At 52.4% G+C, this 25,835-nt stretch overlaps 2 protein-coding genes and 1 long non-coding RNA gene across 9 annotated transcripts; 2 read left to right on the top strand and 1 right to left on the bottom strand.

Moving 5' to 3' along the window:
- Positions 1–294: 294 nt before the first annotated feature.
- On the top strand, positions 295–16,090 carry FRS3 (fibroblast growth factor receptor substrate 3). Of its 5 annotated transcripts, none has more exons than XR_011730565.1 (9): positions 295–547; positions 2,373–2,489; positions 3,805–3,943; positions 4,110–4,198; positions 4,689–4,875; positions 7,438–7,599; positions 8,158–8,315; positions 9,093–11,874; positions 14,548–16,090. XR_011730565.1 is itself a non-coding variant. In XM_071768509.1 (8 exons), the coding sequence occupies exons 4-8, from the start codon at positions 4,133–4,135 to the stop codon at positions 9,999–10,001; spliced, it is 1,482 nt and encodes a 493-aa protein (XP_071624610.1). In that variant the 5' UTR covers positions 295–547; positions 2,373–2,489; positions 3,805–3,943; positions 4,110–4,132; the 3' UTR covers positions 10,002–12,251. The 5 variants fall into 5 exon arrangements, 3 of the variants coding, with proteins under 3 accessions (XP_071624610.1, XP_071624612.1, XP_071624611.1); XR_011730567.1 differs by having other exon boundaries at positions 9,093–11,086; XM_071768509.1 differs by lacking the exon at positions 14,548–16,090 and having other exon boundaries at positions 9,093–12,251.
- LOC139807485 (uncharacterized) lies at positions 12,678–24,919 on the bottom strand. 2 transcript variants are annotated; one of them, XR_011730569.1, is made up of 4 exons: positions 24,779–24,919; positions 23,600–23,845; positions 12,880–14,993; positions 12,678–12,778 (listed from the first exon to the last, which is right to left on the bottom strand). It is a non-coding gene; the product is annotated as an uncharacterized lncRNA (long non-coding RNA). The 2 variants fall into 2 exon arrangements; XR_011730570.1 differs by lacking the exons at positions 12,678–12,778; positions 12,880–14,993 and adding an exon at positions 21,360–21,438.
- Positions 19,812–25,051, top strand: PGC (progastricsin). 2 transcript variants are annotated; one of them, XM_071768513.1, is made up of 9 exons: positions 19,812–19,865; positions 20,804–20,957; positions 21,341–21,458; positions 22,069–22,187; positions 23,257–23,456; positions 23,591–23,713; positions 24,103–24,247; positions 24,469–24,567; positions 24,740–25,051. In XM_071768513.1, exons 2-9 carry the CDS (start codon positions 20,841–20,843, stop codon positions 24,890–24,892), a joined length of 1,074 nt encoding a protein of 357 aa, XP_071624614.1. In that variant the 5' UTR covers positions 19,812–19,865; positions 20,804–20,840; the 3' UTR covers positions 24,893–25,051. The 2 variants fall into 2 exon arrangements, with proteins under 2 accessions (XP_071624614.1, XP_071624613.1); XM_071768512.1 differs by lacking the exon at positions 19,812–19,865 and adding an exon at positions 20,380–20,528.
- Positions 25,052–25,835: the final 784 nt, after the last annotated feature.

The raw sequence follows: 25,835 nt of genomic DNA on the forward strand, positions 1-25,835 counted from the left end.
CCCCCCAAAGCCACCCCCACCCCAGCCCCCCCCCCCAATCTCCCTCCATTGCCCCCCCCCAGACCCCCATCCATCGAACCCCCAATAAATCCCACTGCCCCTCTGGCCCCCTGAGCCCTCGGCTGCCCCACAGCCCCCCCCAGGTTCCCCCCGGGACCCCCCAAAACATCGATCTGTGCCCCCCCCCCCCCCCCCCCCAACCACGCCCCCTTCCACTGACCACGCCCACTTCCCATGGCCACGCCCCCTCATCGTGGCGCAGCGGCCCCAGCGCGCCCCCTGGCGGCGGCCACGGGTCACGTCCAGGTCCTCCCAGCCTGAGCCGCTCTAGCCAGCGACCGGCGGACTCGTTGCTCCCGGCGGGCCCGGTCCGGTCCGGTTCGCTCCGGAGGACGCGGTGCTGGCGGGGTTCGATCAGCAGCCGGTCCCCGAGCCCCAGCCCGAACCCGGACCCGGTGGGCCGGGCAAGGGCCGGGCCGGGGGCCCGGTTGGCGAGCGGGGGTTCTGGGTATCGGCTCTCGGCCGGCGGCTCCGGGCAGCGCTTCAGGTACTGACCCGCTCCAGGGCCTCTTCCCGCAGCACCGGAACCGCCCCGCGGCCCCCGCTGGCCGCACTGCTCCCTGCCTCCCTTCCCTCTGTCCCCTGGTGTCCCTTCTCCTCCCCCGGGAATCCCCCCTCAAGGCCCCGGCCCTGTGCGGGGCCCTGACCCCCCCTCCAGACCCTTCTCCCCCTTCCATCCCCCTATTTCCCCTTTCCATCCCATTTCCCCCCCCCTTCCATCCCCTTTGTCCCGTTTTCCACCCCATTTCTCCCCCTTCCATCCCCTTATTCCCTCCCTCTGCTCCCTTTTTCCCCTCCTTCATCCCCTTTCTCCCCTCTCCATCCCCTTATTCCCCCTTCCATTCCCTTTCTCCCCCTTCCATCCCCTCATTCCTTCTCCTATTCCCCTCTTCCCCCCTTCCATCCCCCCTTCTGCCTTCCATCCCCTTTCTTCCCTTCTCCATCCCTTTTTCCTCTTCCATCCCCTTTCTCCCCCCTCTATCCCCTTCTTGCCCCCTTCCATCCCCTTTCCCCCCTCTTCATCCCCTTTTCCCTCCCCCTCCATCCCCTTATTCCCTCTCCATACCCTTTCTCCCCCCTCCATCTCCTTTTTCCCCCCCTCCATACCCTTCCCCCCCTCCATCCCCTTTTCCCCTCTTCATCCCCTTTTTCCTCCCCCTCCATCCCCTTTTTTCCCCCTCCATCCCCTTTTCCCTCCCTCCATCCCCTTTTCCCTCCCTTCATCCCCTTATTCCCTCTCCATACCCTTTCTCCCCCCTCCATCTCCTTTTTCCCCCCCTCCATACCCTTCCCTTCTCCATCCCCTTTTTTCCCCTCCATCCCCTTTTTTCCCCTCCATCCCCTTTTTTCCCCTCCATCCCCTTTTTTCCCCCTCCATCCCCTTTTTTCCCCCTCCATCCCCTTTTCCCCCCCTCCATCCCCTTTTCCCCCCCTCCATCCCCTTTTCCCCCCCTCCATCCCCTTTTCCCCCCCTCCATCCCCTTTTTCCCCCCCTCCATCCCCTTTTTCCCCCACTCCACCCCTTTTTTTCCCCCCCTCCATCCCCTTTTCTGCCTTCCATCCCCTTTCTTCCCTTCTCCATCCCTTTTTCTTCTTCCATCCCCTTTCTCCCCCCTCCATCCCCTTTTCCACCCCTCCATCCCCTTTTCCCCCCCTCCATCCCCTTTTCCCCCCCTCCATCCCCTTTTCCCCCCCTCCACCCCCTTTTTCCCCCCTCCACCCCCTTTTTCCCCCCTCCACCCCCTTTTTCCCCCCTCCATCCCCTTCCCCCCCCTCCATCCCCTTCCCCCCCCTCCACCCCCTTTTTTCCCCCTCCACCCCCTTTTTCCTCCCCCTCCATCCCCTTTTCCCCCCCTCCACCCCCTTTTCCCCCCCTCCACCCCCTTTTCCCCCCCTCCACCCCCTTTTCCCCCCCTCCACCCCCTTTTCCCCCCCTCCATCCCCTCTTTCCCCCCCTCCATCCCCTTTTTCCCCCCCTCCATCCCCTTTTCTGCCTTCCATCCCCTTTCTTCCCTTCTCCATATCTTTTTCTTCTTCCACCCCCTTTCTCCCCCCTCCATCCCCTCTTTCCCCCCCTCCATCCCCTCTTTCCCCCCCTCCATCCCCTCTTTCCCCCCCTCCATCCTCTTTATTCCCCCTCTCACCCCTTGGGCTTCCCCCCTGCACCCCCCCCTGGTGGGTCCCATCAGTGCCTCCCGTGCCAGCCCTGGGGCTGTTCCCATCCCAGTTCCCAGTCCCTGTGTCCCTTCAGGGTGGCTCCAGCTGCTGCCCTGCTCCTTTGGGATCAGCTGGATCCCTTTTTTTTTTCCCAGTGGCAGGTTTAGGAGGATGGAATGGAGGAGCCTGGAGAGGTGATGAGGGCTCTGCTGCAGGCTGGGAACCTCTGGAAGAGCTCAGAGAGTTTGGGAAGAGAACCAAGGAGCCAAGAGGTGAGTTTGGGGTCTGGAGATGGGGCCAGGGGGGGCTGCCAGGGTTTAGGGTCCAGGGGGAGGTGGGGAAGCTGGGACAAGGAGGGTTGGGGGGGACTTTTGGGGTGAGGAGCCCCAGGGTCTTGCTGGTAGGGAAGTGTCCAGAGGTCCAGGAGTGTTTGGTGGGACTAGTTAAGGTGCTTAACTAGTAACCAGCCATGGGAAAGGTGGATTTGGGGGGAGCTGAGCAGGAGATGGGAGGCTTGAGAGCTTTGGTGGCTCCATGGAAGGGATCCCAGTGGAATATTTAACAGTGAGGAGTGTGGGAAGCACCAAGGGAGTGTCCAGGGAGCTCATAGTGGTGTTTTTTGGGGTTTTTTTTCTCTGTTTTTGTTTCCTTCTGGCTGTGACAACTTCAGGATAGGCAACACACTGCACTCTGACCCCTTCCCAGGTTGAGCAGAGGTGGGTGGAGGGAGCACCAGAGGGAGAGAGGGATGAAGAAGAAGGAGGGGGCAAAGCTAAGGTGTTTTCCACAGGGTGTTTTTTTTATTTTTAATTTTTTTACTGAGGGAATTGATGAGCTGGGAATGGGAGGGCAGAGACAGCAGAGGACAAGGCCCCTGGTGACCAGATGAGATGAAGCAGGGAGGGTTCTGTTGCTGAATTATTGATCAGAGCCTGATGTAAGGTCAGCAGGGAGTAAATCCATCCTGAGCCCAGGAAAACAGAGTGGCTTGAGCAGGATGTTGTGTGAGCAGGGGCTCTGGGGGGTTCTTGCTGCTGGGGGTGGCAGGGATGAGCAAGAAAGCACCTGGCAGCTGGTTTGATTTGTGCCAGCTTGTTCTAAGGGAAGAATTCCCCTCCTGAGGGGACTTGGCCAGGTTAGGAACTGGCAGGGAATTCTTCAGGCTCAGACAGCTCAGTTTTTATGTTTTCTGGCCTTTTGTAGCCCAAAGCTTTAAAGGCTTCTGGTTCTCTGAGCCCCTCCTTCAAGTGAAGGGATCTTGGGATTCCTCCTTTCCTCACAGCCATTAAATATTCTGATAAACCCCATTCCTGTGTAGGATCCCAAAGCCAAGAAGTAAAATACCTCTTATTTTCAGGTTTTTTTTTTTTTTTTTGAGCTGCAGACTTTTTTCAGAAGTTTCAGGGGTGATCTGTGCAGAACTGTTTTCTGTGGTAATGTAAATGCAGGTAATTAATTTAAAAATACAAAATGCACCTGCCTGCCTTGTGATATTTGAAGGGAACTTCACTTATAGCCTTCCCTCCTCTGCTTTTTCATCTACTCTGTTTTTTTTTTTAATGTGTTTAATTGTATTTTTCTTGTCAGGTGGAAGATGGGACCATTTCCCTTGTGTTTTGGGTGATTCTGGCACCTGATTGCCATGAAATCCTGAAGGAGACAGAGGAACAGTAGTGAGAATTTCTTCTCACTCCTCCAAAAAAAAAAATCCAACAGTTGCCTAATGGTAAGGAAGCTCTTCTTAATTAGCCTCATATTTATGGTGGTCACTAATCAAGGCACAGGTTGAAGGGTCTGAGATCCAGACCCACACTGGGCCACGTGCAGGGGGGTTGAGGAAGATGAAGGCTGCAAAGAGATGATTTGTCCTGTGTTCTGTGCCCTCTGCCCAGGGATTACCTCTTGTTCTGACATCATGGGGAGCTGCTGCAGTTGTCTGTGCAGGGACAGCATCCCAGACAACCATCCCACCAAATTTAAGGTAAGGATTCAGCCCCACCAGGGAGTCTGGGACAGCATCAGCTATTAGCAAATGGCTTGGACTCCAGGCCTGAAAGGGAAGAAAAGCTCTGCTCTGCAGAGAAGTCTGTTGCTTGATAAGATTTGCAAATAAGTTACTGTTTTGCTTTGCTGGGTTTGGGTTGTTTTTTTTTTTTTTTCCCACCTTGCTGCAAATCTGGATTTTGCAGTAGGGATTTTCTCTGCGCTGAGGTTCAGCCGAGCAAGGAAATGGGGAAGTGGAGAGAAAAAACCTTTTATTGCTCAGGGCTGTGTTCCAGTGCCTGAGACACAGCAGCTGAACTGCCAAGCAGTTGCTGAACTGCCCTTCTGCCAGCCAGGAATTCATGCTCTCAGCTGAGAAAAAAAAAAAAAAACCCATCTGGGGAGCTTGGAAGGGAGAATCCCCGGGATCCTGCCGGGCGGGCTCAGCTCCATCCCAACGCCCTGAGTTTCCTCCCTGGCCTCTGCAGGTGACAAACGTGGATGATGAAGGCAACGAGCTGGGATCTGGGGTGATGGAGCTGACACAGACAGAGCTGATCTTGCACACTCAGAAGAGAGATGCTGTCAGGTGGCCCTTCCTCTGCCTGCGCCGCTACGGCTACGACTCCAACCTCTTCTCCTTCGAGAGCGGCCGGCGCTGCCAGACAGGGCAGGGTGAGTCTGGAGCTCCCTGGAGGGAGGAACACTGAGGTTTCTGTCCCCAGCCAGCTGGAATCAGCTGATTGTAGAACCATAGAATCATAGAATGGACTGGGTTGGAAGGGACCTCAGAGCTCATCAAGTCCAACCCTTGCTCCACTCCCCCCGTGGTTCCCAGCCCATGGCACTGAGTGCCACATCCAGGCTCTTTGGAAATATCTCCAGGGATGGAGAATCCACCCCTTCCCTGGGCAGCCCATTCCAGTGTCTGAGCACCCTCTCCAGAAAGAAATTCTTTCTAATGTCCAACTTAAACCTCCCCTGGCACAACTTGAGACCTCTTGTGCCCTCTTGTCTTGCTGAGAGTTGCCTGGGAAAAGAACCCAACCCCCCCCTGGCTCCAACCTCCTTTCAGGGAGTTGGAGAGAGTGATGAGGTCTCCCCTGAGCCTCCTCTTCTCCAGCCTCAACAACCCCAGCTCCCTCAGCCCTTCCTCACAGGACTTGTGCTGGATCCCTTCCCAGCCTCCTTGCTCTTCTCTGGACCTGCTCCAGCACCTCAATCTCCTTCCTGAGCTGAGGGGCCCAGAACTGGACACAGGACTCAAGCTGTGGCCTCCCCAGGGCTGAGCACAGGGGCAGAATCCCTTCCCTGGACCTGCTGGCCACGCTGTTCCTGAGCCAGCCCAGGATGCCATGAGTCAACAGGTTCTTTCTGCAGCCTCTCTTGCCCCCAAAACAGTGGAGCTTGTGTATGGATAGAACACCCCTGGTTAAAACACTGGTGAGGCCAACATCGTGGCTCAGGGGCATCAATCTAATGGTCTCATTTTCCTGGTGCATCAGTGCTCAGGAAGTGACTGGGGAAGGAGGCTTGAGCATTGGAAGGGGCAGATTTCATGTCAGGGAGGATGTGAGCTGTGCTGTCAGCTCTGACCTTTGGTACCAAAATGAACAGTGATGGCAGGAGGGGTTGCTGGGTTTATTTCCTTAGGAGCTAGAAAGTGCTGAAGCTTTGTTAAGCACCTTTTAACCCTGGGGCTAAAGCAAAAGGGCATCAGGGCATCACTTGCACCTTCCTGCAGGTCCCTCTTTGGGTTCTTTTATTCCCCAGAGCTGCCAAACACACGTCAGCAGCAACAGTTGTTTGGACACGTTTTGTTTTTCTCAGGGCATTCTCTCTGCCTCACTTAGTGCTACTTCTACATCTTCTGTCTGGCAGCAATTTCTAATGTAGAGGGAAAAAGAGTTTTTACGTTTTACTGATTCTCTGCATGAGATGTTGTGCTGGAGAAGGGAAGTGAGTCACCCAGCAGGACGTGCCAAGTCATCAGCAGTGCTGGGAATAAGGCTCCTGCTTTACAATGGTGCCTCTTAGTTCCTTTACCAGTCTGTCTCTCTTGCTTTTAAAGAGCTGAACATTTTCTTGGCATCTGCAGCCCCGGGAAAAGACAAAGAAAAAAAAAAAAAGAAAAGAAAAAAGTTTGTTTCCTCATTCTATTAACATGTTTGTAAACTCCTTCGTGTCCAAAAGGGCTGGGCAGGACTGTTCAGTGACTGCAAAGCACTGTGGTGCTCTCTGCTCTGTTTTAATATTTATGTCAGTGGGGTTTTCCTCTTCTGGAGTCAGGAGATGCCCAGTGATGGGAATTGCTCCTCTGCAGTTCCTGCCTTTTGCAGGATGCAGAGCACTGAGTGGAATTTTGGGTGTGTTTTGGGTTTCTTTCTGTCCAGGTTTGTGGGGATCAAGCAGAGCCATTTGCCCTTCATTTATTACCAAATTTTTAGCAGGCACATACTTACTCATCAGTCTGAGAGCAGACAAAACTGAGAGGGAGGGTTTGTTTTGATGAGTTTCCTCCCTTCCCTGTAGGATTTTATTCTGCATTGTTAATTTTATTTAGAGCACTCTTTCCTGATGCTGCTCCCCACTATCCATAAAGTAGAGAGAGCTATTTTTTTTTTTTTTTCTTTTGGGCCAGAATGTTTAAAACCCTGTTCTTTGGGGTAGCAGCTGTTGCCATGCTGTCCTTGTTGCTATGGCTTTGGTGCATATTGTGTGTGTGCTGCCTGGGATTGGCTCATGCTGCACACACCAGCTCAGGTTTGGGGAGACACTGTTTAATTCCCTGCATCTTGGAAATGTGATTTTCTTGTCCCTCCCTCACATGGGGCCCAGTTCAGCTTCAGTAGGCACTGGGTAGACTTTCCCCTGGTCAATGGAACTGAAGTGGGTGCTCAGTGAGATAAAATGGAGGTGAAACAGGACTGGTTTTCCTGTCCCTTCCACACCTCTGCTTGTGTGGGATTGTCTGAAGAAAACTGGGGTGCTCACTGGTTTTCCTGGGATAAAAAGAAGTGGTTTCTTGCACTGTTTGGTCAGCTGGCAGCCATGGCATTGTCTTTTTGTTGAGGCAACAATCTGAGCTGTTGGTTTTCCTTTGCCTCTGGGTTGCAGGGGTTAAACACAGCAGAAAAAATCAGAACTCTCTGTTCATTCCAGGAGAACACCACACACCCTTAACTACAGCAGGATTGCTTTCTTGCTTTTCTGACCTTCCTCTTCACCACCTTGCAGGGATTTTTGCCTTCAAGTGTTCCAGAGCAGAGGAAATCTTTAATCTGCTTCAGGACCTGATGCAGTGTAACAGCATCAACGTGGTGGAAGAGCCTGTTGTCATCACCAGGAGCAGTCACCCCACTCAGCAGGAGCAATCCCAGACCCCCCAGGCACCCAACAGTAAGAGTCCTGGCTGGGGAGAGGAGGGAGGGACACAGAGAACTTGGGGGATGTCTGCAATTCCTTGGGATTTGCCCTTTGGAGCCCCTGGACCTCTCCCGTGTGCTGTGATTTACATCCACGTGTGCCCCGTGCAGGGTGTTTATTTTTAGGGCCCCCTGCTCTGCGAGGTGGTGTTTTGTTGCCAAGGAAACAGCAATAAAAAGCCCTCCAAACAGTCCCCTGAGTTGTCACCCTTCAGTTGGCTTCCACCTGGGCAGCTGCCAAGTGGCCTTTTTTCCAAGCAGCACCCTACAAGAAGCAGGGGGGGGGTTCCCAGAGGAAACCACAGCTGGAAGAATTTGGGTTTGCTCAATTCCTGTCTCTGTCAGGAGTGACTTAAATCCATTCAAACCAGAGGGCTCAGCCCTTGTGGTTGGGCTGGGTGCTTCCTGGTCAGGATCTTCCCCAACCAGGCTGATTCTGACTTACAGAGAGCAGCTAAGAGGGAAACTGAAGTCAGCTCGATTTGGTACCAAAAGAGTGCTCTAATATTTATCTGTCCTGATTCTCCCCCAGGTCTGGGGTACACTGTCCCAGGATTTCCCAATGGATTTCACAGCTTCCCTGGAGAAAGCCTGTCCTACTCAGCAGCCCACCACCCCTCTGTGAGCAGCCTGAGGCATTCCTCTGTGGGGGAAGACTCCACTCATGCCCTTCTTGGGGCTGATGAGCAGGTAAACCTGGGTGTCCTAAATTCTGTTTGCAAGCAATGAACAAGCAGCTTGTTTTGCTTGCAGTCCTGGGCAATTCTGGCTTTCTCTGGCTCCAGCAAAGCTCAGGGGATCCCTGTAGCTTGTCAGCTTTTTTCTCTCTTTTGCTTCATTTTGCTCTTGGAGACTTCTGCTCTCTGGTGCTTCACTAGAACAGATGCTCTGTCAAGGCTGACTGAGTTGGCTTCCTTGATCCACGAGTATTTGCATGGCAATTATTTAACAGCAGCACTTAGCTTGTGAGCCTGAGTCATGTTGCCTTATCTGGCAGCTGCTGCTGCAACCCCCAAACTCCTGTGCAGATGCACACCCAAGTTCACACTCTTTTTGTTTTCATTTCTGATGCTCAGCTCTTTGCTCTCAGTTTTAGATTTTAAGATTTTTCCCTACAAAATCCAGCCTGTCTCAACTGTTACCTGAGTGTCCATGTAAGCTACTCAAGGATATATTTTACAAGTGGCTTTGCTTTTCTTTTGGTGCCACCTGCATCTTCTGCAGCTGAAATCCTTTTTGTCTCTCCTTCAGCCCGCAAACCCCAAAAAGGCTTTTTTTGTCTTTTCCTTCCCTTTTCAACCTCAGAAATTCTTTCATCTCCTCCTGCTTCATCAGCCACCACAGAATCCTCCATCCCTGCTGGGGGATGGGAACATCCATCCCCCCCTTGGATGTTTCTCAGCTGCCGGCAGCTGCTTCCCTCTCCTCTCTTCTCCTTTCACTCTCCCTCTGCTTCTCTCCTTGCAGTCCCACACCTACGTCAACACGGCCAATGGTGATCAGGAGCTGAGGGGCAGACACTGTATGCACTCCTTGCCTGAAGTCCACCCTCCTTTCCCCCCTAGGAACCACAGCTGCTCCCTCGAAGACCGCAACCCCCAGGTTTTTCTGCAGCCCGGGGAGGTTAAGTTCGTCTTAGGTCCCAAACGCATCTGTCGGCACCACCTGGAGAGCAGGGCGCCCTTCTGCCCCCCCAACAACAACAACAACGACTGCCAGGAGGACTGTCCTTCACCCCAATGTGTCTATGAGAACCTCAATGGCTTGCTGCCCCCCAGCACCTCCTCTCTCTGCCGGGGTGGCCGTTTGAAACTCCCCCGGGAGGACAAGGCTTTGCACGGCTGCTCGCACCGCAGGACGGCTCTGCTGCACTATGAGAATTTGCCCTCCCTGCCCCCGGTGTGGGAGTGCCAGCCCCTGCAGCACGGCCAGGAGGACACTGAGGACGTGCTGACACCTTCCCCCAGTGGTTACTCCGAGGCTGGTGAAGAAGATCCCCTGCAGAACTACGTCAACTCAGAGAAAACCGCCCTGCACGGGGGCAGCAGCCAGCGGCGCGGGGGCTTCCTGCCCAAACCTCGCCGTGGCTGCATGCCCAGTGTCTTCAGCTTTGACTTCCCCCGGCCCTGCCCGGAGCAGCCTCGACAACTCAACTACATCCAGGTGGAACTGGAGGCTGAGCCACACAAGGAACATCAAAACCTGGCAGTCCCTCAGGTCCCACCTCCTGCCACCCACCAAACCCGCCGGACGGACTCCTACGCCGTCATCGACCTCAAAAAGACAGCGGCCATGTCCAGTTTGCAAAGGGCCCTGCCAAGGGATGATGGGACTTCCAGGAAAACTCGACACAACAGCACTGACCTGCCCCTCTGAGGGACAAGGCCAAGTGCCAGCACTGTGCTGTGGCTTCAGTACCTGCCCTTTCCCTGCGTTGCTGTGACTCGTGTTCACCATTGCCTTCTGCTTCCCCGTTTCCCCCGTTTCGTGGTGTCATGGGATGGCTCCTCCAGCTGATGTTAAGGCTAGTCTGTCAGTCTGTCCTCCCCTCTCTGTCTCTCCTGGGTAGTTTGGTTTGAAAGCCTCGTGAGATGTTTGGTGATGCTGTTTTGAAGGTTTAAATTTCTGCTGAAAGGTGCCAGCAAGAGCGTGGATACAACCTCTGGTCTGGTTCCCTCTTCTTGATTGCCTGGCAGCTCTGTGCCCCGTGCCAAGAGCCTGGCTGCAGGGCAGGGCAGGAGCATGTTGCCCAAACTTGAGTTGCTTTTGGAGCTCCACTGCAAACCAAGCCTGTGTCCTGTGGATTTCATGCCTTGTGAGCTCTGAGGCTGGGGCTGCTCCTAAATTGGGTTTTTCCCGTGTGGTTTTGCTGGTCCCTGGTGATGCAGGAGCTCACCCTGTGGTCTTTTCCCCCTCAGCTCACTCCTTTCTCCCTCTGTGCTGTTGCCTGATTTCTTGGAGCATGTAGAAGCATTTAATGCTTCTTCTGTCCCTTTCTGAGATTCAGTTTAAATTGGGCAACTCTAGAAATTTCTAATAGAGGGGGGCAGACAGCTGGGGGGCACAGGCACTGTGAACCCATAAACCTCATTTCCTGAAGAGCCTCTGCTTTAAAAGAAGAGGGCAAGACCACATCTAAGAGAGAGATGAGGTTTGTCAGAGAAAACTTCAGTTGTACCCTACCCAGTTTTGATTTTTAAGTTTTTTTTTTGTTTTTTTGGGGTTTTTTTGGTGGCTGTTCAGAAGCGTTCTCGATTTATTTCTATGTTTACATCTTTATTTATGAAAAATTCTTTTGGATCCCAGTGACAATTGCCAAAACCTGTGCCAAAGTGAACCATGCACTCTCTGCACCTCACTCCTTCTGTCTGGAGAAGAGATCTCAGAAGAAGTTGGTGGTTTTTGCTGAGCTGCAGTCGAGGAAAAGAGCAGTTGTGAACCAAAAATCTTTTTAACTGTGAGTGAGTGTCTCAGAGGGGGTGGGAAATGGTCTGGGAGATGTGGAAGTGTGAGCAGAGCTGCCAGGCAGCCAAGCTTGGAGTCAAAGTCATTGCCTAAACCCCTGTGCCTGGCTGGATCCATGAGAAATATTTGATCAGTGTTAGGAGTCAATGTGCAGTTTGTTTCCAAAGGGCTGAATTTCAGCTCCTGGGGAAAATCTGTGGCCTTTGATGTGGATTTTGGTTTTCTCTTGATAGCAGGGCTGAGTCTAAGCTGAGCTGGCAGCCCCTGTGTGAGGTCTCTGCTCCCCTCCTGCTGCAGGATGTTCCCCCAGCCCTCTCAGCACAGTGACCCCCTGCAGCTCCATCCCACCCTGGCTTATTCCTTGCCTTTGTTTCCATGAGCCAGAAGTGCTCTGGGTTCCTCTGGACTCCCCCCTTTCTTCTCTCTGTGTTCTTCATTTTCCTCCCCAAGACAGGAGTTGAGTTGGGGCTCTGCAAGGTTTCCCAGTGCAGGGAACAGTGCCAAAAACCTTCCTGTCCTCTTGTCCCCAATGTTTTCTGGTGTCCAAGTCAGTGACCCTCTGGTGTGAGTGAGGAGAGAACCCCAGCCCCCAGCTTCAGCCTGCTGAGGGCTGGAAACTTGATTTCCAGAGTTTTAAAGCTCAGGCTTTTTTTTTTTTTTTTTTTTTTTTTTTTGGTGTTTTTTTTTTTTTTTTTTTTTTTGGGTGCTGTAAATGTCCTTTGGAAATGTCACCCTTTGGGGAGCAAGGACATGTGCCATGCACTTCAGAAGAAGTGATAACAGTGTGAGTAATGCAATGCCCCTGTTGGCAGGGTGTGGATTTCTTGGCTTGCTGTTGCACTAGAAATTCAAAGTGCTTAAATTCACTGGTTTTTTTCTTTTTTTTTTTTAAGTCCTTGTGCTTATCTTTCGTTCTCCACCCCAAGCCTTGTGTGATCTATAACTGAAACCCAAGTAATCTATTTTTCTACGGATACCAAATAAATTTATTTGAAGGAAAAAGAAAAAAAAAAAAAAAAAAAAAAAAGACATGCATCCCCCTGAATCTAGCTTTCATTTAGGGAAGTGAGAGAAATTGTAGATTGTTTATAGATATAGATAATATATATATATATAAGTTAACTGTGTTAAGCTTTAAATAAACTATTTAAATAAAGAGTTTCTAAGGTGTAAGTGTCACCTTCTGGGACAGCACTGGCAGCACAGAGCAGTGGCTCCCTATCCATCTGCTTTTCCACTGCCTGAGCTGAGAAATGCAAAATTCTCATGGCCTGGAAGGGGAGCAAAAAAGTGAAATGTTTTGCATTTAGATGGAGGAAGAGGTCAGGGCCTTTTCCCACCCTCTCTGGAGGTTTCCGGGTTGGTTAAATGCAACTGGAGGTGCTGTGGGGTGGCACCTCCTGTCTTGGGAGGAAACAGATGAAGCCTGGGGCTGCTTTTTGGGTGCTCCCTGGGGCCCTGCTGGGTGGGATGAGGCTGGGATGAGCTCCAGGAGAGCAGACTGGTGGGAAGGTTGGGCTCCCAGTGAGCCCAGTTAGGCTGCCATCCATCCATCCATCCATCCATCCATCCATCCATCCATCCATCCATCCCATTTAGGTGCCTCTGAGTTTGCTTTGGGAAAGCTGATCCAGATCTTTGGAACTGCTCATGATTTCCACCTCCCCCAGACAAGCTGCTTTGCCCAACTTGAGCCTCCCTTTCCCAACTTGTGCCTCCCTTTCCCAACTTGTGCCTCCCTTTCCCAACTTGTGCCTCCCTTTCCCAACTTGTGCCTCCCTTTCCCAACTTGTGCCTCCCTTTCCCTTTTGGGGGGATCTGTTGCTTTCCTTCATCCTGAGGACATGGGGAGCAGCAGTGACAAGGAGACAGCTGGGCAGTCGTGGCAGATCCGTGGCTGCTGCTCCCTGGTGACATCTCCTGCCCCATTTATAGCAGAGGGTTCCAAGTTCCAAGAAGAACTTCCATGACCTTCAAGATGAGAAAACATAGAGCCCATGCTGGCCACGTCTCCTGCTTTTAGTGCAGAAGGAGCTGGCAGGTTCCTTGCTCCACTGTCCTCTGCTTTTTGTCCCCCTGTGTCCTCCCTGGTGGCCGTGGGGCTGCTGTGCTTTGGGGCAGCTTTGGGAAAGAAAAGCTGATGAGAGCTCATTGTTTAATGGTTAAGCAAGGAACTGGGAAACTCCAGGCAGGAAAGCTGGGGTCATCCCTGGCTTTCAGGCTGAGCCTTGGGTTCAATGTCCTGGTGATGTTTTTTGCACTTTTTTTTTTTTTTCTGGAAAACTTGACGAGAGCCATGTCTGGGTGAAGCAGCCAGGAAGCTTTGAGAAGGTTTTGAGATTTAATTTTGCAGCTGGCAGGAGGTGCAATGGAAAGACCAGGGTCATGGTTTGAGCCCTGAGGTGGTTATTTCTTGGGAGCAGAAGTGTCCCAGGTTTGGATTTCTCCCGGTGTCACAGCAGTGTCACAGCTTCCTCTAGTGGCCACCCTGGAGACGGAGGAGAAACCAGGATGGGGTTGGAAGTTCTTGGGATTTTCTCCTTCCTTTGGTGCTTGGATTTGGGTGGTGGGCAGGCAGGATGAGTCTCTGAAATCTCTGTTTCCTTTGGGTTGGAAATGGAGTTGGTGCAAGGTGTGGGATCTTCTGGCACCTCGTGAAGCTGTGGGACTTTCCCAAGGGATGCAGACTGGAAAACAAGTGCCCACTTGGATGGGAAACTGCACCAGGGATACCCAGTGAGCCCCCCAACCATGGAATTTCCCCCCCTAATGCTGAGCCCTTCCGTGCAGGAAAACACTTCACCCTCTGGGGCTGCATCCCTGGATCTAGTTTGGAGTTCAGATGGATTCATCCAGGCTTCTGTGCATCCAGCTGATGCCACACGGGTGACCTGGAGGGAAAAAATGAGCACATGGATGTTTGAGAGCTGCTCTGGAGTCAGTGAGCTGGGTGAATCAGTAACTTGGGAAAAGGAGCTGTGCTCAGTCAATGATTGCATTTGCTGAAACTTTGGTTCTGGGGGGAAAAAAAAAATAAAATAAAAGGTTTAGGCAGCAAAACGAAGCTGCCCTGGGAAAGGGTTGGGAGCTTGAGGTGAGAGCTGGTGGCTCCTCTGCTTTGCTGTGTTGCATCTTTGCTGTCTCTGTCCTTTTAAGACAGAACTTTTGAAGTTCAGGGGATGAGCTGAGTGCTCTGCAGAGAGGGTTTGGCTGCCTTAACCTTTTCCAGGGGTTCTTGTTTGAATCTGGGGTTCATCAATGAGAATTATTCCCTTGGTGTTTCTTCCTGGTGAATGCATAAAGAGATCTTTTCCCCTTCCTAAGAGCCTGTTGGTAGCAATATAGCTTCTCCTGCTGCTCACTTGTCTGTTATTGTGGGTGAGGTTTTTTTATTTGATTTGTTTGTTGGTTTTTTTCCTTTCTTGTGACCTGTTTTCTGTGCCTGCTTTTCCTCCAGGGAAGGAGGTTTGAATATCTGTGAGCTGTAGCTGCCTTACAGGGAGAGGATGGCAACAGAGAGGGCTGGACAGCAAGGTTTGAAGGCTCAATATTTCTGCAAAAAAGACTCTGAATGTGTTGTTACTGCACTGTGGTTGTTTTTATTAACCAAGCCATGCTGTTCACTGGCAGAAAAACCAAACCAAGCCTTGCTATTACAGCAATCTGTTCTCTCAGCCATTTTTCCCCCCTCCAAAATCTTTTTCCCTCTGTGTGATGCTGCTCAGCCCTCTCTGGTGATTATCTTGACTGTGAAATGCCATTAATGAGTGATCATTAATGAATTCATTGCCTCAATTCAGCTTCTGGGAGGGCTGCCATCAGTCTTTCTGGGAAGTTTGTCTTGCCCCCAAACTTGGCTCATCTTGAAATGCTGTGCACAGGTGGCAGAACAGGTTTGGATTCCTGTCAGGAACAGAACCAAAGGTGAACACATCAGTAGAAATCCTGAGAGCTTTGAAGTTGGCAATTACAGGCCAGGGAATGGAAAAAACTCATTTTAAAGAAGGGATCTAATTTGGTTTTCTTCCATAAGTGAGTGTGATTTTTCCAGTTGAAAGGCTCAGATGCATCTGTGTTATCTCCAGCTCCCCTCCCATGCGATTCCCCTTGTTGTTACTTGTGCTGCTGTCTTTGATACTCAACATTTCTGATGTGGCAGAATTAAAAAACCAACAAAAATCAATAAAAACAAAGGTGCTTCAGGGCTGTGGCCACCGAGGGATTGAGCAGAGGGATTGGTTTTGCTGGGTGATTGCTTTTTCAGGTTATTTTCCTGGCTGTCCAGTCCCTCTTTCCATCTCATGGGGTGTGAAGAGTGCTCATGTCTTCAGGTGATGTGCACTACAAATGGATACAGAATAAATGGAATATGCTGATGATCCCGTGGTGTTCCTGCCTTTTGTGCTTGGTGCAAGAGAAACAATTTTCAAATTTCCAAGCTTTTTATTTCAAATGGAAATGGCAACATTTCTTCAGGGAGGCCCAGAAACCAAAAGCTGCAAGAAGTTCAGCTGGAATTGCCTGAGAAGTGGGGGTTGCTTGGCTCTCAGTCTGCATTTTCCTTGCCTCTCTGGGTAATTTAAGATAATGCTTTGGGGAGGTGGATTTTTGGGGGGCTGGTGGGAACCAGGAGCTTTTGCCAACCTTGAACACCATGGAGCTTCACTCCTGCTTGTGCCTTTCCATGGCTTGGGGCCTTTCCATGGCTTCTCTGCTGTCACCCTCTGCAAAGTGTTGATTCTCCTGTTTTTCCAACCTCTCCAGCAAAGGGGAGCAGCTCGTGTGCTAACTTGCACAGTTTAATTCCTTGGCTTCTCAAAATCCCCCTTGCAAACTCTTCCCCAGCAGGAATGGACCCAAGAACAGCACCTGGGGCCACTTCTGCCCCCCCCAAAAAGTGAATTTGCCTTGGTGTGCTTTGTCCTCCCAACCCAACCCAACCCCTGCATTTCTTTCTTCCAGGATCACTCCATGACTTCCCAAAATGCTGGAGGGAAGAACTGGAAGGGAAACAGAGGAGCTAAAAGAGCTGAGGATAAACCCTGTGTTATTCTTTCTTTCCTGCATTTCTTTCTTCCAGGATCACTCCATGACTTCCCAAAATGCTGGAGGGAAGAACTGGAAGGGAAACAGAGGAGCTAAAAGAGCTGAGGATAAACCCTGTGTTATTCTTTCCATCCCATCCCAGGGAAAGACAATTTTTTATTTATCTTTTTAGCATGATTTTGATAGCATGCTATTTTTTTTTTTATAGATGTTTGCAAAGTGCTTGGAAAGGTAGCTTGATTTATTTTTTTTATATAGATTTTTGCAAAGTGCTCGGGAAGAGCCTGTCTTGGAGTTTTCAGGATATTCCTTAGTATGGTGGGAAGATCTCCTGGATTTGGCCCATGGTGGGAGGTGGGGAGCACCTTGGGGTGTGTAAGGAGGGGATGCAGAGCTCCTGGGCTTTGAGCCTGAGCTCAGAGAGGGGCTGGGGGTCATTTGGGAAACTGCCTGCAAGAAAAAAAAAAAATAAAAATCCCCCTGAAGTGGTTGATCCTCACCTTGTTTTGAGTATTTAAATGTCATACCTAGAAGCCTGGCTGGTTATTTCAGGAGCTGTTCTCATGGCTGCCTAGGAAGGGAGGAATATTTATTTTCCCAGGCTGGAAGCTGGTTGTCTGTGTGCTGTAACCTCTGTTTTGGAAATAAAAAACCTTCAAACCAGTTTGTGCAGCACGGAGCAGAGGGGCTGTGTGCAGGGCATAAATGCAGCTGCTTCAGACACAGCTGGACCATGGTGGCTCCCACCAAGAGCTTTTCTTGGCTGGGGAACCCAAGCAGAGAGCAGTTGTGCTCCAGGCAACGTGTATAAAGTTATTTTAATTTAATCACATAGAGCAGGAGTGTTTAAGGGAGGAGAGTGGTGGCTCAGATGGGATTTGGCATCTTCAAGGAAGGGTTTGAGCTCTCGTGGTGCTTGTGAGAGGGAAGAGGCTTTAAGGAAAGCTCCTGGCATTCCCATTTTTCGTGTTTAGGAAGTTCTGTGTTGAGGTAAAAAGGACTCAGCTTGTGTGAAAAGGAACAGGAACCAGGGTGGGAAATAATCCTGGAGTTGGCAGCAGTCACTTCCCTGCTTTTGTAGAGCAGAGCCTGGAGCTGATGAGGAAATTCATGGTGATGGCTCTGAAAAGGTTTCTGTGCCCTGCTGGCTCCAGGGGTGGTGTCTGCAGGCAGGAGATGGGTTTGGTCCAGAAGGAATCCTGGATCTCCCTTTAAATCCCATTTCCATCCCTGCAAAATTCCCAGCTGCTGGGAGATGGTGCCCAGCTCTGCAAAACCCTTTGGCTTAACAGGAATTTTTGGCTTCCTTGGAAGGTGCTTAAGCCCTCTGGATGGATTGAAGCTGCTCTGGTGGCCAGGACACTGCTTCTCCTGGTTCAGCCCCATTGCTGGCTCTGCCCCTCTGTGGGCAGGAAGGGATTGGGGTGGGGGTGGGATGCAAAAGGAGCCAAATTTATCTGGGAGCTGAGTTCCTGTGGGCTGAGTGATTGCAGTGACCTGGAAAAGAACCTGAAAGCCCAGGAGAAGAAAAACCCCAGAAATCCTACAGTGGGGCAGGGGGGTTCAGGCTGGGTCCTGCTCCACCTGGGGATCTCTGCTGGGAGAACCCACCCACCCTTCTTTCCCCTTAAAATTCCTGCCCTGGCAAACCAGTGCTGCTTGACTTTGGGTCAAGAAGTGCCAAAAGGAGCTTTGGTGTTTTGGGTGTGCTGCAGAGGGCACCTTATTCCTTTGCCTTTTATTCCTATATTCCTTTTATTCCTGTTCCTTTTATGTGCCCATGGGGCCTGGGGCAGATAACCTTCCCTCTATTGACATTTTGATAAACTGCTCTTTGCTTTCAGCCCAAATTTGCTTTTTTTTTTTTTTTTATCCAATCTTAATAAGTTGATCTTCCTATCAGCCCTGCTAGCAAACAAAATAATTGCTTTATTATCATCTCAGCAGCCAGCAAAGGACACAGGGTGTCCCCCAGGGACTCAAAGTGGTGTTGGGATGATGGAAAGAGGGAATTCCCTGCTGATGGGAGGGAGTCTGGAAAACACTGAAGCCCTCACTGAAAATATTTTGGTCCATTTGCTCCAAAAAGGTTGAGGATATGTCCTGGTTTGGGCCAGGATAAAGGATATAACCCCAAATGTTTTGGTCTCTTCGCTAGGGAAATATTTAGGTGCTGACCCCAAATATTTTGGTCCGCTTAAGAGAAAATATTTGGGCTGTCAAACAAAAATGTTTTGGGCTGGTGAGGGGTTTGTTGGCAGTTTGGGGAGGTCTGTGTTTGTGGTTCTTTTTTCTCTCTCTCTCTTTTTTTTTTTTTTTTTTTTTTTTTTTTTTTTTTTTTTTTTTTTTCCATAGGGGAAAAAAAGCAAACAAGGAATTTCCTGAGTTTCTGGGTTGGTGTGAGGAGGCAGTGGGTGACACTGGCCTTAAATCAATGTCCCCATGCAGGGGGGGGCACAGCTCCTGCCTTTGAACACAGGATGGAGAGGAAATCACTTGTTCCACGGAATTAAAACAATAAAAATGGAAAAAAAAAATTAAAAAAAAAATAATCTGTGATTTCTGTCCAAAATGAAAGCAGAAAGCAGGATTGAGGTGTCCAACAGGGGGGACCCATCTGGAGGAGAGGGGGATGAAGGAGGGGGGAGGCTGATGGGGAGGTGGAGATGGAAGGAGTGGATGAAGAAGTGAAGGGCAGAGAAGGTGAGGAAGGGGAGGACAGAGAAGGTGAAGAGGCAGAAAAGAGGAAGATGCAGAGAAGGACAGAGCAGGGGAAGAAGTGGAGGACAGAGCAGAAGAAGATGCAGAGAGGGACAGAGAGAAAGATAGAATCATAGAATTGGCTGGGTTGGAAGGGACCTCAGAGCTCATCAAGTCCAACCCTTGCTCCACTCCCCCCGTGGTTCCCAGCCCATGGCACTGAGTGCCACATCCAGGCTCTTTGGAAATATCTCCAGGGATGGAGAATCCACCCCTTCCCTGGGCAGCCCATTCCAATGGCTGAGCACCCTCTCCAGAAAGAAATTCTTTCTCATGTCCAACCTAAACCTCCCCTGGCACAACTTGAGACCTCTTGTGCCCTCTTGTCTTGCTGAGAGTTGCCTGGGAAAAGAGCCCAACCCCCCCCTGGCTCCAACCTCCTTTCAGGGAGTTGGAGAGAGTGATGAGGTCTCCCCTGAGCCTCCTCTTCTCCAGCCTCAACACCCCCAGCTCCCTCAGCCCTTCCTCACAGGAATTCTGTTGGATCCCTTCACCTCCTTTGGGCCTCCATCTTCTTCCTGAATTTCGGGGCCCAGAACTGGACACAGGACTCAAGCTGTGACCTCCCCAGGGGCAGAATCCCTTCCCTGGGCCTGCTGGCCACACTCTTCCTCATCCAGGATTCCATTGGGATTCTTGGCTACCTGGGCACACTTGGAATGTTGAACCTCATCCCGTTGGGATCATCCCAACTCTCCAACCTCCTTTCAGGGAGTTGGAGAGAGTGATGAGGTCTCCCCTGAGCCTCCTCTTCTCCAGCCTCAACACCCCCAGCTCCCTCAGCCCTTCCTCACAGGACTTGTGCTGGATCCCTTCCCAGCCTCCTTGCTCTTCTCTGGACCTGCTCCAGCACCTCAATCTCCTTCCTGAGCTGAGGGGCCCAAAGATGCAGAGAAGGACAGAGAAGAAGAAGATGCAGAGAAGGACAACCAGATGATCTTCAGCCCAGAAGGATGGCCCAGAAATCAGGTGAGCCCTGGCAAACACCTCCAAGAAAGCAGGAGGAGAAACTTGGGCTCCCCAAGCCCTTGGCACAGGAGGAGCAGAGCAGCCACCTCCACCTCCTTGCAGCCTGACCTGGAAAAACTTTTTTCCTGGGATCCCTCCTCCAGGCCAGCGAGTCCCAGCAGACAAAAGCCCTGAGGTGTTTCCAGCCCAGTGCCAAGAGCCAGCAGCTCCTTTTGTTTTGGGAAAAGGTTTTGAGGAGCAGAAGATAACACCCAGCACAGGGGGATGGTGACGTTTTGGGTCACTCCTCTCCTGGCTGTGATAAGAGTTGGGTCCTTATCAGGTGGCAGCACTTTGATCTTTGCTCTCTCTCCAAGCCCTGTGCTGCTCTGTTCTCACCTGAGCACCTGGCAAAGGACACAAACTCCTCCAAAAAATTCCTCGTGGCCCAAAAGACAAAGAAACCCTTGAAACTCAAGGGTTGCCCGGGGTGTGGTAATGGAAAATGGATAAGGGAGGGGAAGGGAAGGGGGGGGAATTGATTCTGGGTATAAAACCCCAAGGCTGGGCAGCTCAGCCCATCTGCTGCCACCTTCTCCCAGAGAAGATGGGGAGCAATTCCTGCACCATGAAGTGGTTTCTCCTGGCCCTGTTGTGTCTCCAGCTCTCGGAGGGACTGGTGAGGTGAGTGGGGAAAAGGAGGAATGGGGAAAAGGTGGAAAAGCTGCAGCTGGGACCTCCACGGGCTGCACCACTGCTGCCCTGAGGATGCTGAACAAACCAAACCAGGCTCCAGCACCTCCAGGGACCGTGCTGGTCCCCAGCCAGGCTGACCCCTGCTCTCAGGGCAGCTGAGCAGAGGAATCCCAGCAGAGCAGGGCTCAAAAGAACCTGGAAAATCCCAAACCTTCTCCCGATCTGGGGTTTGGGGTTTTGGTTTGGTTTTCCCCCCTGTACAGAGTCAAACTGAAGAAAGCCAAGTCTATCCGGGAGAAAATGAGAGAGGCAGGAGTGCTGGAGCAGTACCTGAAGAAAATGAAGCCTGAGCCAGGCCAGAAATACAAAACCACTGAGAACTACGTGGTGTTTGAGCCCATAACCAGCCACATGGATGTGAGTACCCCACGGTCCCCTGTTCCATCACCTCCCCTTTCCTTCCTCCTTCCCAGCTGCCAGAGTCATCCTGAGCCTCCAGGAGTGAGAGATTGCTCCTTCCCCACTCTTTTTAACCTTCTGTTTTTGACTTTGGAAAAATTTTCTCCCCCCTCCCCAACCCCAGACCCTCCTATGAAAAGTGTTGCTTTGCTATAGGAGGCATAGAAATAAATATTTGATATTAAATATTTGATGTTGCAGCTTTGGGGAGGGTTTTTTTTTCCAGTTCTTTCCTGCTCATTTTGCAGGTGGAAGAGTGAGCCTGGCATTCCCCAGCACCCAGCAAGGCACTGGGAATACTGGTGCTGGGCTCATGGAGCTGCTCCATCTCTTCTCTGCAGGCTTCCTACTTTGGGGAGATCAGCATTGGGGACCCCCCCCAAAACTTCTTGGTGCTCTTTGACACGGGTTCCTCCAACCTCTGGGTTCCCTCCAACTACTGCCAGACACCAGCATGCTGTGAGTGCCCCATCACCCTGAACCCCCCCAATCACCCTGACCCCCTCCCCATCACCCTGTCCCCTCCCCATCATCCTGAGCCTCCTCCCCATCATCCTGACCCCCTCCCCATCATCCTGACCCCCTCCCCATCACCCTGAGCCCCCTCCCCATCACCCTGAGCCCCCTCCCCATCACCCTGTCCCCTCCCCATCATCCTGAGCCTCCTCCCCATCATCCTGAGCCCCCCCACACCACCCTGAGTCCCCTCCCCATCACCCTGAGTCCCCTCCCCATCACCCTGAGTCCCCTTCCCATCACCCTGACCCCCTCCCCATCACCCTGAGTACCCTCCCCATCACCCTGAACCCCCCCATCACCCTGACCCTCACCACCATCACCCTGAGTCCCCTCCCCATCACCCTGAGCCTCCTCCCCATCATCCTGACCCCCTCCCCATCACCCTGACCCCCTCCCCATCACCCTGACCCCCTCCCCATCACCCTGACTCCCTCCCCATCACCCTGAGCCTCCTCCCCATCACCCTGAGCCCCCTCCCCATCACCCTGACCCTCTCCCCATCACCCTGACCCTCCCCCCATCACCCTGACTCCCCTTCTCTCCCCTGCAGTCAACCACCAGAAATTCAACCCCCAAGAGTCTTCCACCTTCATCAGCACTGGTCAGTCCTTCACCCTCTCCTATGGCAGTGGCACCCTGACTGTGCTGCTGGGCTATGACACACTCAGGGTGAGTCCAAATCCCCTCCATCTCCACCTCCATCTCCATCTCCATCTCCGTCTCCGTCTCCGTCTCCGTCTCCATCATCTCCATCATCTCCATCTCCATCATCTCCATCTCCATCATCTCCGTCTCCATCTCCATCTCCATCTCCATCTCCTCCATCTCTATCATTTCCATCTCTATCATTTCCATCTCCATCATCTCCATCTCCATCATCTCCATCATCTCCATCTCCATCATCTCCATCATCTCCATCTCCATCATCTCCGTCTCCATCTCCATCTCCATCTCCATCTCCATCTCCATCTCCATCTCCTCCATCTCTATCATTTCCATCTCTATCATTTCCATCTCCATCATCTCCATCTCCATCATCTCCATCATCTCCATCTCCATCATCTCCATCCACATCCCCATCCTCATGGGTACCCTGTCCCCAGCACTGGTGGAAGGAGCCTGGGGACATCTTCAGGGCAGATCTCATGTCCCAGGGAGACAAAACTTGGGCAAACCAAGGCCTGGGATGGGCAGAGCAGCTGTGAAGGGGTTATTGGCACTGGCACTGACCCAGGGAGGTTTTTGCTTTGTTTTAACCCAATTCCTGACAATTTTCCCAGCTGCCTTGGGATGGCTCAAGGAGAAGCTGAAGGAGCTGGAGGTGTTGAGCCTCTACAGCTCCCTGAGTTGGAGCCAGGGGGGGTCAGGCTCTGCTCCCAAGGAACAAGGGATGGGACGAGAGGAACTTTTGGCCTCAAGTTGTGCCAGGGGAGGTTTAGGTTGGAGCTGGGGAAGAATTTCTCCCTGGAAAGGGTTGTCAGGGCCTGGCCCAGGCTGCCCAGGGCAGGGCTGGAGTCCCCAGCATCACTGGAGGGGTTTCAGAGCCCTGGAGATGTGGGGATGAGGGGCATGGGGTGGGGGGGCAGCACTGGGGGAATGGTTGGAACCAATGACCTTGAATTTTCCAACCCAACTGATTCTATCCTGTGTTTTCCCCAGCTGTGACCTTGCAGGGACCTTTGGGGCTTTGGCTTTGTCCACTCCCTCAGCCTGTCCTGGTTCTCCCTTTTCCTTCCAGATCCAGAGCATCAGGGTTACAAGCCAGGAGTTTGGGCTCAGTGAGAATGAACCAACCCAACCCTTCTACTACGCCGAGTTTGATGGGATCCTGGGAATGGCCTATCCCTCCCTGGCAGTGGGAGGGACCCCCACCCCCCTGCAGAACATGCTGCAGCAGGACCAGCTCTCTGAGCCCATCTTCAGCTTCTACTTCTCTCGGTAACAAAAATCTGCTGGGGCCACCTCCTGGGGTGTCCCTCTGCCTGTCCCCACGCAGCTCCCTCGTGAATTTGTCCCTCTCCAGCCCCCCCGGTTCACTTGGAATTTGCTGGAATTCTGTGGTTTCTTTGCAGCCAACCCACCTATGAGTACGGGGGAGAGCTCATCCTGGGAGGAACTGACCCTCAGCTCTTCCGTGGGGACGTTGTTTGGGCACCAGTGACCCAGGAGCTCTACTGGCAGGTCCCAGTTGATGGGTGAGTTGTGTCTCCAGCTGATGGGAATGATCCGTGTGCTGTTCCAGCTGCCCTCCAGATGAAGCTGAAACCAGTGGAGGAGGAGTGGGCTCCAGGCAGGGGGTAGGCACTGCATTTCAGAGCATCCCTGAGCTGGAAGAGGGGAGATCAAGGTGGGACATTGGGAAAAAATTCCTTGGTGTGAGGGTGGTGAGCACCTGGAAGTGTTGAAGGAGAGGTTGGATGGGGCTTGGAGCAACCTGGGCTGGTGAGAGGTGAGAGGGTGGCACTGAATGACCCTTGAGGTCCCTTCCAACCCAAACCATTCCATGATTTTCCAATCCCAGACTTACAGATCCAGCTGAGAGGCAGGTTGAGTGGCAGCTAAAATGATGATGTTCTCCTCCCAGGTTTGCCATTGGGCAGTCACCAACAGGCTGGTGCAGGCAGGGCTGCCAAGCCATCGTGGACACGGGGACATCCCTGCTGACAGTGCCCCAGGAATACATGGCAAGCTTCCTGCAGGCTGTGGGGGCCCAGCTGACCAGCTATGGGGTAAGTCTGGGGGATGCTCTGGAAGTGGGCAGCGAGCAGCTGGAACCCAGGGCTTTGACCAAGTCCCACAGAACTCTGGTGGCATCTCCAGGAGGTGGTTGTGCAGGGGGATGTGGCCCTGGCAGGGGATGAAGTGGGTGTCCCCACACATCCAGGGGGATCTCTGCTCTCACAGTGGGTCCTGGGCCAGCCATAATCTCTTCTTCTTTCTCTCTCCTCAGTATGCAGTCGACTGCAATAATGTCCAGAACTTGCCCACCATCACCTTCATCATCAGTGGGGTACCTCTCCCCCTCTACCCATCCACCTACATCTTGAACGTATGTATGGGCTGAACAGCCTCATCCTGCTGAGTCCTTGAGGCTCAGCAAAGGATTTGGTGTTTCTTGACCTGGCAATGATGCCCTCCCCACCCTTCTGGGCAGCTCCCAGCTGCCAGGGTCCTGGTGTTCTGCTGAGGCTCTCGACTCCCTTTTTTTTCCCCTTTGACAGAGCCAAGGCTACTGCACAGTTGGGGTTGAGGCCACCTACCTGCCTTCCCAGAACGGGCAGCCACTCTGGATCTTTGGTGATGTCTTCCTCAAGGAATATTACACCATCTTTGACATGGCCAACAACCGGGTTGGCTTTGCCCCCTCGGTGTAGAGGGGTGGCTGCAGCCCCTTTTCTGGCCAAACCCCACCTCAGCCAGCCCTAGAAAGTTCCTCAAGCCCTTGATATTCCTCCCTGTGTCCCTCCAGGAGCTCTGTCCGAGAGTGTTTCTCACAGGCTCGTGTTACAAATAAACCTCAACCTCCCAAATGGGCTCTGACCTTCTGAGTCTGTTGAGTGACAACTGAGCACAGGCTGATGGGCTGCCTGGCTCCAGCAAAGCCAAGAGCTGGGGATCAACTCCCCAGGGCAGATTTCTGCTGAGACAGCACCAGGGGAAGCTCTCCCTGGCTTGGTTCAGGTCTGGAGGTGATGAATTTGGCTTTCTTGCAAAGGGATGTGCCAGGCTGGGGGCTCCTGAGGGCTGCAGGACAGGGGCTCAGCCTTTACTGACAGTGAAGGATGGAGCTGGGGTCTGAGGAAGCTCCTGGTGCTTTCTTGAGCCCTCGGGGATGAAGATGTCCCCCAGCCTGCCCCTTCTGCCAGGCTTGTGTGACCCAGCTGGGTACCACAGATTTTGGGGTTCTGGAAAGCTTCCTTTGGGGCTGGCTGCACCCCCCTTCTGTCCTCCCTGTCCTCAGTGAGGAACAAGCCCAGAAGAAGGGTCCTGGGCTTGATTCCTGCCAGGGAATTCTTTCTTTTTCCAGGTGAGAAGCTCTGTGCACCTGGCTGTGGTGCCAAGGAGACCAAAATGTCCTCGGGGTTGGGTTTAAACACCAGCCAGAGCTCTGGGGACAGGAATTCCCTGAGGAATTCCCCCCAAACCCCAATTCTGCTCAGTGCCACCAGGTGCTGGGATGTGGCTGGGAACATCCTTGGTGGGCTTGGGGCAATCCAGGGGGATAAAGCCATGGGGCAAGTTGGTCCCCACCTCCCTCCTTCTTCCCATGGGGAAGCCTCCCCCAACCTCAGAGGTGCAGGTGGGAAGGCACTAACT

This window comes from Heliangelus exortis, chromosome 25 (genome assembly GCF_036169615.1).
Source record: "Heliangelus exortis chromosome 25, bHelExo1.hap1, whole genome shotgun sequence".
Taxonomy (NCBI): Eukaryota; Metazoa; Chordata; class Aves; order Apodiformes; family Trochilidae; genus Heliangelus; species Heliangelus exortis.

Excerpts from the sequence above, each read along its gene's own strand:
- FRS3 (XM_071768509.1), top strand. The coding sequence starts at position 4,133 with ATGGGGAGCTGCTGCAGTTGTCTGTGCAGGGACAGCATCCCAGACAAC. Across the intron at positions 4,876-7,437 it reads GCGCTGCCAGACAGGGCAGG|GGATTTTTGCCTTCAAGTGT; the intron begins GTGAGTCTGGAG and ends ACCACCTTGCAG. Across the intron at positions 7,600-8,157 it reads GACCCCCCAGGCACCCAACA|GTCTGGGGTACACTGTCCCA; the intron begins GTAAGAGTCCTG and ends ATTCTCCCCCAG.
- PGC (XM_071768512.1), top strand. The coding sequence starts at position 20,452 with ATGGGGAGCAATTCCTGCACCATGAAGTGGTTTCTCCTGGCCCTGTTG. Across the intron at positions 23,457-23,590 it reads TTCAGCTTCTACTTCTCTCG|CCAACCCACCTATGAGTACG; the intron begins GTAACAAAAATC and ends GTTTCTTTGCAG. Across the intron at positions 24,568-24,739 it reads CATCCACCTACATCTTGAAC|AGCCAAGGCTACTGCACAGT; the intron begins GTATGTATGGGC and ends CCCCTTTGACAG.